This window comes from Numenius arquata, chromosome 5 (assembly GCF_964106895.1).
Source record: "Numenius arquata chromosome 5, bNumArq3.hap1.1, whole genome shotgun sequence".
Taxonomy (NCBI): domain Eukaryota; kingdom Metazoa; phylum Chordata; class Aves; order Charadriiformes; family Scolopacidae; genus Numenius; species Numenius arquata.
In genome coordinates this window covers 61955288-61965543 of record NC_133580.1, presented here as the reverse complement: position 1 = coordinate 61965543, position 10256 = coordinate 61955288, and the positions used below count along the sequence as shown (strand labels likewise).

Sequence of the window (10256 nt, the reverse complement as noted above, 5' to 3'; positions counted from 1 at the left end):
CTGCTCTCCATTGTGCCAAGCGCGGTGTACGGAGGTTATTTCTTTGTGCGAGGCTTCCCGGCCATCCCGCCCCTGGTGCGGCGGCAGGGTCGCCCTCCCTCTCGTCGTGTGTCCCCCCCCCCAACAAAGTGGTGATGTGAGGTGCAAACCTTCCCCCTTCCCTCATCCCCCACCCCCCCCCCCAAAAAAAAAAAAAGGCACCGCCGGGGTGGCGAGCGCTGCCGAAGGCGGGCTAGCCCAGCGCAGCCGCTGGGAGCGGGCAGAGCTGCGCTGGAGGGAAGCGTCTGGGCGCGGGTGAATCACCAGCTGCAAGCGGCGGGGATTGTCGTGGCCTGTGTTTATGTATTTTGTAGTAATCACATTTCTGACATTACCCAAGCGTGCTCCTCGCAGAGGGTGATTGGCTCAGGCAGCTTTTAAACCACCTATATGCTAACAAGCCTTGCTGCCAGGTTCCTGAGGGGTCCTGGCTGGGAAAAATTAAACCCAAACCTTAGACCTCTGTCAGGCGGAGAGGAAAATTATATTTTTGAACTCGTCCACAGCGTGGACAGGAAATGACCCCTCCAGAAACTGCAGCTTTAAAAAGGAGCGGTGGTGCCTGAAGCTATCCAGCCTCTCTCTCTCTCTCTCACTCCCTCTCCCTCTCTGGAGCCTGTGCGCTCCCGCTCCCTCTCTCCCCCCCCTCCAATCTCCCCGTTCCCCCCCCCCCCCCCCCCCCCCCTCCCGTCTCCTGCTATAGAGGGCTCCCACAGCAGTTCCCAGCCAGTGCGTGCAGCCTGGATGTGTGTGTGTGTGCGCGCTGCTACTTTGTACTGTGAAGAACACCCAGCCCATGTGCTCTGTATGGATGTTGATGATACTCTGTGTAGCTTGAATCTCTGCACGCAGGCAAGATGTCCAGCACACCACATGACCCTTTCTATTCTTCTCCTTTTGGCCCATTTTATAGGAGACACACACCATACATGGTGCAACCAGAGTACCGAATATATGAAATGAACAAGAGGCTGCAGTCGCGGACGGAGGTAAGTCCCTCAGCCTTGTTTTCCTGTGCATGGACCGTGGTAGGTTTCAGCCCGAATTCCAGCTGAAGCGTCCCACTAGACAGTACAGTATATGCAGGCACGAACCCTAATTAATTTAGTAGTTTAATTGGGTAATCCCTCATTATGTTTCCACGCAGAGCAACTCTTTGAGGAGATACCGGTTTAGGCTGAAATCTCGAAATTACAGTACAGCACTTCAGGATTGATTGTAATGCTGGTCTCAGTAAAATTTCTTTGCCTCAGTGTGTTGTTTGCTCAGGATCTGTCCTGCTGGCATTTGCAGCTGTAATATTGCAAGGTATCGCTTGAGCTTTTGCACAAAACTAACCCAGAAATGTTGCAGGTTTAGGGGGAGAGACGAACCTTTCTCTGGTTTTGTTTTGTAAACTCGTTAAAATTAAAAATGAATGATAACAGAAATCAGGAGCGGAGTTTTAAAAACTTATTCCTAGGCTGCACTTAAAGAACACATGTTCGAGACGACCGACAAGAGAAATTCATGTTTACGTTTAGAATGCAGTTGCTTTTAGCCGGAGAGATGATGGGTTCACGACTTTATCATATAGCTGTCAAAAGTACCCAATAATGTAAACTACATTCACTGTTGGTTATGCTTTGTATAATCTGTTAGTGGTTTATACAGCCTGGCTTCTACACCCAGATCAGCCGCCACAAAGAATATGCTGAATGGGAAGGGGAAATACTTTTGTCACTTACAGACAAAAACATAGCGGAGGCTGCATCTTGGTATTTAGGTGATTAAATAAAGCACACTTTTTAGTCTGTTGAAGTGAAAACTGTGTGGACTGAATCAGGCTGCATTCCTGCCCATGTGTCTGTGCTTGTGCAGCAAACAGTCTTGGTGCTGCAATTTTTTTCATAGTAGTTTACTAGTGGTGCCCTGAAAACACTTCTAAAAAGTATGAATCTTTTATGGTGAATGGCTTTATACAGAGGCAAGTATCTGCCAGAGTGGTGCCATGAAGCACGGTAAAGGATCTCAGCCTGATCTGTTTGTTGTACTATAATTCTTTAAGAGAACATGAGGTTATCATGAAATAAACACACATGCCTGAATTGTCAGCTAAGCCATGGAGAATCTGTGACGTTTAATGTATATGATACAGCTAACGAGATGTGACCTGCTTTCTGATTGGGTAACCGCTACGGGGTAACTGCTTTTCTAACACTGTTATCACTGATAATCTTAAAACATTGCTGTGGAGTAATTGGTAAATACACTTCGTGCTGGCTAAAAACTCCAAGCAGCTCATTGCTCCCAAAATCATGGCAACTGTTTGTCAGTTTTGCCCCAAGCTGTTGGTTGCAGAGGGTCACTGCCTTTTAGAGAGAACGAGGAGGTTTGGGAGGTTTATTTGCTACTGTTTATTTGTCAGTCTCTTGCAACTCTGTTCCTCACATTCCTGTACGTATTAATGTAGTAATTTCTAGACTTTTTCAAGTGAAAAGAAGAAACATGTATCATTAAGTGATTCTTTCAGGGTTCTATATATAAGGTGTTCTGAAAAGCTGTCAGTGCTAATTTATCCTTTTTACATATTATTTTAGTGGCACATTTAATAATTGACCAGTTTCTGACTGCAGCTCCTTTACGAGTGTTACACTGGAAAAGTTTTTGAGGGACTTGTGAAACAGCTTCCCCCTCCTGCGTTGCTGAGATGTGCCGAGTTAGACTTCAGCGCCTTTAATTGCAGTTTTTGCTGTGCACATTCACATGGATTGTTGTGGGCAAAAAGCGATAACCTACTCTTCCTTGCTAGTACTGCCATGGGTTTCAGCAGCATTTTACTTTGACAGACAGCGCTTAGTTAATGAAGGCCTTATGCTCCAGCATTTCTCTTATTTGCTCAGTGTAAAAATACTTTTGCCTTGTGATTGTTCAGTGTTTACATTCTGGTTCTCTGGTTTTTTTAATTTCCGAGCTCTGTGCTGTAAGCGTTGTTTGTTGAGATGTATTTTCTAGCTAGCTTCAGCTCATCTCATTCATTCTCCAATTAAAACACCTTCCTTAATAATAATAATAATAATTATAAAATAATTAGTTTCCTGGGACACTGAGAGTGACTAGGTGTGTGCAGCTTGTAAAGACTCGTGCTGGCTTCTGGGGCAGGTTGGGAGTGGAAGTTTCACATTAATTTTATGCACTTCCAAGCATGTTTGGGATTGGTAGCTGAGGGATTCTGGAGCATGTCTAACTAGCTCTGAATTTTTTTGAATCCAGACCGATGGAGCCCTGTATGTCATGGAAGGAATGTGCTTGTGCTGTGGGTGATACAGGCTTGCTGCATGAACATTTCTCTTCCGGCAGCCTTTGGAATAACGTAGGCACTGGTCTCTGAAGGAGGCTGCTTGTACTCTGTGAGCCCCAGGGGGTAGGTGAGCACAAGTAAAGCAGCTTAAGGGAAAAGGAATTACAAAGAAACTCTCCAAAAGACTGGGGGTAGCAAGCTGGCAGATTCCACTTGGACCCAACTTCTGGAGAGAGCCGGTGGCAAGTGAGGATGTGTTAAAAAATGGGAACCTACAGCTTTTATCCCAAACGTATCCTTGGAAAGCCTTCGTGATTTTCCTGTTTTCCTACAAAATAAAAATGTTCTTAATAATCTTTTAAAGTCAGATTTTCTGCTGTCCCTTGCAGTGGTGGAAGTTCCAAGGCAGAGCAAAACATACATAATTTAATTAATTTTTACAGAGGATGGATGGAGAGCCTGTGAAAAGGAGTATCTGTAGGTCATGTCTATGTTTTCTCCCCTCCATCGGTAGAGCCCACCTTTGTAGTGAATTCCTGTAGCTGCTTCCTGGAGCTTGCAGGTAGGTGATGATTGATTCAAAAAAAGCAATGGGCTGCTAGAGACACCATTAGGGAATCCACCAGTAAATGCCATTTCTACTCCTGCTACCCCAGCAGTAGAGCCTACGGTACGTTGGGGGAGGTAGAAGTGTCCTCAAAGTGACTCTGCGCTTGGGGAGCCTCCCAGAGAAACCCACTGCTTGGTTTGTGTCAGCCTTGGGTAGAAGGGAAAAGCAGTCGGTGTGAACGATGTGCTCAGTATGTTAAGCAGACGAAGTACAGAGTGATAAATAAAGGTCATTTAGATGCAGCATGGCTATCTTTGTTGTTCTTGTTTTCTTTAGGAAGAAATGGTAGTCATGAAAGTAAAGAATTAGCAGCTCTAGCCTGTGCGAGAAGTGCAAACTTTTGCTCTCCAAACTTCTAACAACTTTATGGGCACCTCAGGCAGAACCTACAACTGCCTTTTTACATGCAGGGTCAGTCTTAGGCGAAGAATTCCAATCACACCCAGGCAGGGGGTGGTTTTATGATGTAAGTACTGGCAAAAATCCACCACCTAGCTAATTCTTATGTGATCTAAAGTAAATTAGGGAGTCTGAGTTACCAACTAGCGTACAGGAACACCTTACCTTCCTTAAAAGTTGTTCAAAGAAATCTAATCAGGTAATACTTTTTTTCCAAATGGCAATTAATATGTGCTTTCTTAATAATACTTTGGGAGCACCTAGTGCCATTTTGTAATGCATCAACAATCCTGACTGAAAGAAGTAAAATGAATATTTAAATGTTTAATAATCTCTGGCAGATATAAAGATAAATCTTATTTACTTCTATCATAGCTGATTAACTTTCCGGTTAACCAATATGCAGCTGTTTCCTTGCTCTGTGTGTGGTTTTAAGGATTTCATTACCATTCACTCAGTTTATCTTAATATTTTTATATCTGTGTTAGTTTAACGTTTCAAGAAAGCAATCCTGTTGTGGCACAGTCAGCAGTTTCTAAAGTTCCAGCTCGCAATACACAACGTAGGTAAATTAGCTTAAATATTTTCTTGTTTTTCATAAAACTCAGTGTTTAAAAAAAGCCTCTTTTCCACTTTGATGTTGTAAATCCCTTTCTGTTCTAATTTTTATTCATTTGAAATTGCTCACACTTAAAAGAAAACAAAAGGTGATTCTATCTTGTATATAATTATTTTTCAGTAACATTGTAGTGCGCTGCGGATAGATCGCTTACAGTTGCCGACAGTTTAAAGTTTGAGGCGTTGCTTTATTGCCAATAATCAAAGAAATGTATCAAGCCTTTCACTTGTTTATTTAGTCCCCTATATTGTTGGAACTTTTGCGTATCATAATATATCAAATTCACCTGTATCTCTCTCTCACTACAAGAGGTTTATGCTTTACATCACCATTATATGCAAAACACAGCTTTGCTTCTGGCTAAGAGAGCAGTGTTTTAAGGATGACTAGAGAACTTGATTAGTAGCGTATTTGTTTTAAAGACAATCGGCTTAATCAAATCATATTAAACTCCTATTAAAATGTATAGTGCATTTCACAAAAGTAGAGATTTCATGATGGAAGAAAATGTAAAGAAAATTAAAAGGAAAATAAAGGAAGATGTTATGATTATGTAAAAGCTACTAAATGAACTGGAAGCTTATACAGGCGTTCATATTCAACCAAATATTTAAAGCAAAGCAAATTAAAGCAAAACAAAATTTCTACAGTTCAATGGAAGTCTCTTATTTTACTTCCTCACATTGCTATCTGATGAAATAATCTTTTTTTCTTCTTCCTGATGCATTTTTAATAGATTAGTCATAAAAATCTATGTTGTGACATCACATTTGTTCACATAGCAACTTAGTATCGCAAACAGACCTCTCATAATGTGTACATAAGTCTGAGTTTGTCCAATGAGTTTGTTTTGTTGAGGGGAAATCACATAAACTTCTGTCTCAAAGTATTTTTGAGGAAATATTCTCTCACCCACAAATATACTAATACTTAGCAAATCTAGGAACATGAGTTTTTAAAAGAGTATTTAGAAACCATGCTTTGCTGAAACTAAAGGGTCAGTTTTAAAAGAAAACCCTTGAACTTCTTTAGGCAGACACTGACTTCAGAATGGATTCAGGGCTCTTAGTTTACTGATTGTCTTTTATTTCATATAGTTGTTTCATCCCTTTTGAAAATTTCAGTTGCAGCTGTTTTCAATTAAAATTGTTACAAACTAACAATTCTTATGAGGCTGGGGGAGAAAAAAAAAGACTCTACTTCCTTTCCATGCTGATCCTTAGCTTCCAGGGATGTCTTGCTGCTTCCACCCCCCCACCCCCCCCCCACCTAAAGTTCTAATATAGAATATAAACTGCACGTATAAGAACAGGGAGCTTTTGGGGGCAGGGGCGGGTGAGGGGGGAGAGAGAGTCAGTGTGAAAGTGTAAAAATGGATCTCCTCTGCAAGTCGCTCTGAAGCTTACTAGATTATTTTCTATAAAGAAGCCTTTTCAACCCTTCCTTTTCTCTTTTTCGTTCTTTACTCTTTAAACCACAAATCCACTTCAAAAACCCCCTTAAACTCACTCTTTCCCTGATGTAAACAAGATTTACTATGCAGATCCAGTCTCAAAAATAGAAGCCTCTGGATGGTGAGAAGGAACAAAATAGAGATCATAACAAGGGCCCAGTCCTGCGCTCTTATTTAAGCTGGAGTTTTGCCTCCAGTAGGATTGCAAGATCAGATAACAAAAAAAAATCATTTGTTTTTGGTATATACACTTTCTTTGTTTACAGAAAAAGGGTATGGGTAGATTACTAAACTCATTGCAATATTTTTAGCTGGACTCCTCACTTCAAATGGTATTTTTTTTGTATCTTTTTGCCAAAAGTTGCATATCTGCTGTAAACAGGCATTCCAACCATGCCGATACTTTGTTCGGTTGCTTCCTCCCCAAGAAGAGCTTTCTTTCCTGCACTGTACTGTGTAAACAGGCCAGCATATATCCTCAGTTTTGCTGTGTGCTCTTTTCCAAAAGTTGTTTCTGGGCTACCTAAAGCCTCAGAGGGTTGCCCCAAAGTGGCTGATGATTAGTCTCCAAAAAAGACTGTGGTAGGGCAGGGCCTGTTGGCCAGGTCTCAGTGGTCTTATTTATTAGGCAAAAATAGTAGTGAAAGAAACCTTCCCGAACCCCTGGCCAATATCTTCTCCGTAGACTTATGTCTTTCTTTCCCCCAGTACATTCTTTCTGTGTTTGGTCACTGTTAGAATTTCAGAGGAAAAGTGCTTTAAGGTCAGAATACCGTTTCTGTTTCTATTACATTGTGGTGAACAGCCATGCCCTTCAAAACTAAAGCCTGTAAATTACTAATCTAAGCTGAATAGCACACTTGGTACTGCTGAGGTAGCTGGGGATCAACTAGAACCACCTGTGGACTGTAAACTTCAGTATGGGAACACAGTGCTTCCAGAGACAACTCTGGCACTTTTGTGCCTTATGTGGCTAGTGAAAATCACTGACCTGGAAAATGAGACCTTTGCAAGACTAAATGTGAACTAGGATTTGGTGGCTTTCTAAACCTATCACCTCTTCAGGGCTAAAGAGTGTTGGTAGTGTAGAGGCTTTGCAAAGGCCATAAATTTTACATGAGTATGCTGTCCTCTCCATAAATTTAGGTTGCCTTGGCACCACCTTACTGTTTATACACCATTGTCAAGAAGACATAATCATGATGAAGCTCTTGGCCAGGGTGGTGTTCCTGTCTGCATCATACAGACTTGAAGCCTGAGTCTTGAGCATAGTAGACTTCTTCTTTATGAATAACTCTTGATAACTACAGCCAAAATATAATTATCAAACTAGAACCTCTCCCTAAGGTCTTCTGTTGTCAATTTTCACATCCGGGTACTTGGTGAGGACAGAGTCACAAACTCACAACTGACACAGTAAAGCCATAACTTTACGTAGGTTTCTATATGTACTTCAAATCTACTGCCTGGTTATCTCCAAACTAAATAGTTAGGTCTTTGCATCCTTCCAAACAATTAATAAATAGAACATTGCTGTAATATCTATCAGGCATGATCTGCAATACCTGCTATCCGTCTTTCCTGATTCTAAGCCACAGAGTCAGCTTGCCAAGCCTAGTTAGCTGCACAGAAACATTCAAATCTGTCTGTACCATTTGTGTGTATGTTTAAAAAGGGAAGGGGGAAATACAATCTCTGGGTATACTTTTGCTATCAGATTACTCAGGTACAGCAGATTCAATATCTGTCCAGATTCTGTCCATTTTACACAACTGCTAGTTGCAGACTAGAGCATCCTGCATGACCCAGAAGAATTGTACAGGCTGTTTGGATGACCTTATCTGTTGCATTCAGAGGGCAAATTAAACATTATGTGTGTATAAAAATCATCATATCTGGGAACGCCTGATTAAGGCAGATGCAAGAATAGACCTAAACATAGATCAACTGTGCTCATTCGTCAAAAACTAAAAACCTGGGGAAAAACAACTGTCCCTGTTTGACTATTATTATGTGCAGTCTTACATCGCCTGTGCAGCACACTACTTTTACTTTTCTCTTGGACTTTCAAACATTTGCTTTTGCTAACTGCATTTTTATTAGGTTGGTTTCTAAAGTAGTAAATTGAGAAAATTATGACTTCCAGTACATTGCACATTTAAAGTATTTCATGTACCTTATTGTGATTCTTGTTCCAGTTGTGTAGTTTTGCTTCAGCCATTAGCAGAAGATTGTATGAAAGAAAGAGTTGACATCTGTCCTAGAGCAGGTTACAAAGAGATTTCTGAAATATTAATGACCGCATTATACAGAAATAAATATTCTAGCTCTTTAAATACAGTAGTCACATGGAGACATGAAAATGCTCAGAAAACAAGAAAGCAGAGTGAAACTTTTTAGTTGTTTAGGCTGAAACACCCTCACTGTGCTCCATCCCTCAGGAAGGCAGTCAGCAGCACCAGCATTCCTAACCATCTCCTCTTCTGTGGACTAGAGATCCTCCAGCTTCAGGTGACATTGGCAAGGCAGGCATGAAACTAAGTTTGCAACCAGGATATTATTTTACAGCTGAACAAAAAGAATGTGAAATGCCCTGCATCTAGAATGCTGTTGTCTTCGTGCAGTTTACAAAAGCCTCACAAGTGGGTTATGAGGCAGTGGAAAAAGGCCTACAAGTGTCTGTTTTACTCCACCCCCCATATTCTGATCGTAACTTGCCTTTTCATATCAGTGTCACCATCTTCCATAATCCTTATATCCACTTCAAGTACCAAAAATGTTGCCATGCTGCTCCATTTTGCATCACAATATCATTGTGACCAGAAATTAAAAGAACTGCTGTAAAATAATTCCTTTAGAGCAAATGAAGATTCTTCATGTTGAAGTTGTTCAGCATCTTGCGGGACCATCCCTCCTTTTGACACTCGGCCAGCATTTCCTCACTTTTCTTCTTCACCATACGAAGATGCTAAAAACATTGACGGGACATAGCTTCTATATGGCCATTTGCAACCATACCACTTGCTGTAGCGGATGAAGGCAATACAATAGCTCTGTCACTTCTACCTAGACTTAATCACTGGAGTATCAGTTAACCCTTAGGGTAATTAGGTAATAATGTTGTTGATGTGATTTGAAGTATCATTTGAAGCAATTAGAAGTTCAGATATAATGTGCTGCAATTATGCATTATATAGCGCATCTATCCATTTTACAGAGCAAAAATTACCATATGTTTTGTGGGAAGCTTGGCATTTTGCGCTGACGGGAGTTCTGCTTGTATTTACGAAGAGCATGCCTGTAAACTGTGGTAATAACTCTTTGAAGGCCACACCTATGCACATTGCTGATTATGTTAAAAAGCAGAGGCCCACTTTAATGAATGTGTTGGCATGAATAATGGGACATGAAAAGCCAACACTCTGGGTAAAGGTTCATTACCTGAGTGCAACAAATACTACACGCAAAATTTCCATGACTATTCACTCGAGTTTAACAGTGAATTTGCTTTGGCTACGCTCGTGCTCTTTATGCGTTTCTGTGAATGGTTGATCAATGGAGTTTTATTCTTACAAATAATTGCAGAATGCAAATTTCAATTTGTTAAGCATTCTGGAAAGAAGTAGCTTATTTTATACGGGCTAAGTGGAGACGCATTTCCTGTTTTGAGTTTCCAAAACCTCCTGGATAGAACCATGATACTTAGAAATTAAATACACCAGAGAAGAATCTCTGACTGCTTCGCAGTGAGGACTGACTGCTGTATGAATGTAAAGCAAGTTAATGGCAGTGACTGGTGGCAACAGGAAAATTAGAAGTCAGTAAATATGATGTACATGCATATTTTTTTTCATGG

General features: G+C 41.0%; 1 protein-coding gene across 6 annotated transcripts in view; it reads left to right on the top strand.

The window, feature by feature from the left end:
- Window positions 1–767: 767 nt before the first annotated feature.
- LDB2 (LIM domain binding 2) overlaps window positions 768–10256 on the top strand; it is a 221922-nt gene continuing 212433 nt past the window's right edge. For all 6 annotated transcript variants that reach the window (XM_074148378.1, XM_074148374.1, XM_074148377.1 and 3 more), the window contains exon 1: window positions 768–1028. In XM_074148378.1, coding sequence (XP_074004479.1) covers window positions 897–1028 — 132 coding nt within the window. In that variant the 5' untranslated portion in view covers window positions 768–896. The remainder of the gene's footprint in view (window positions 1029–10256) is intronic.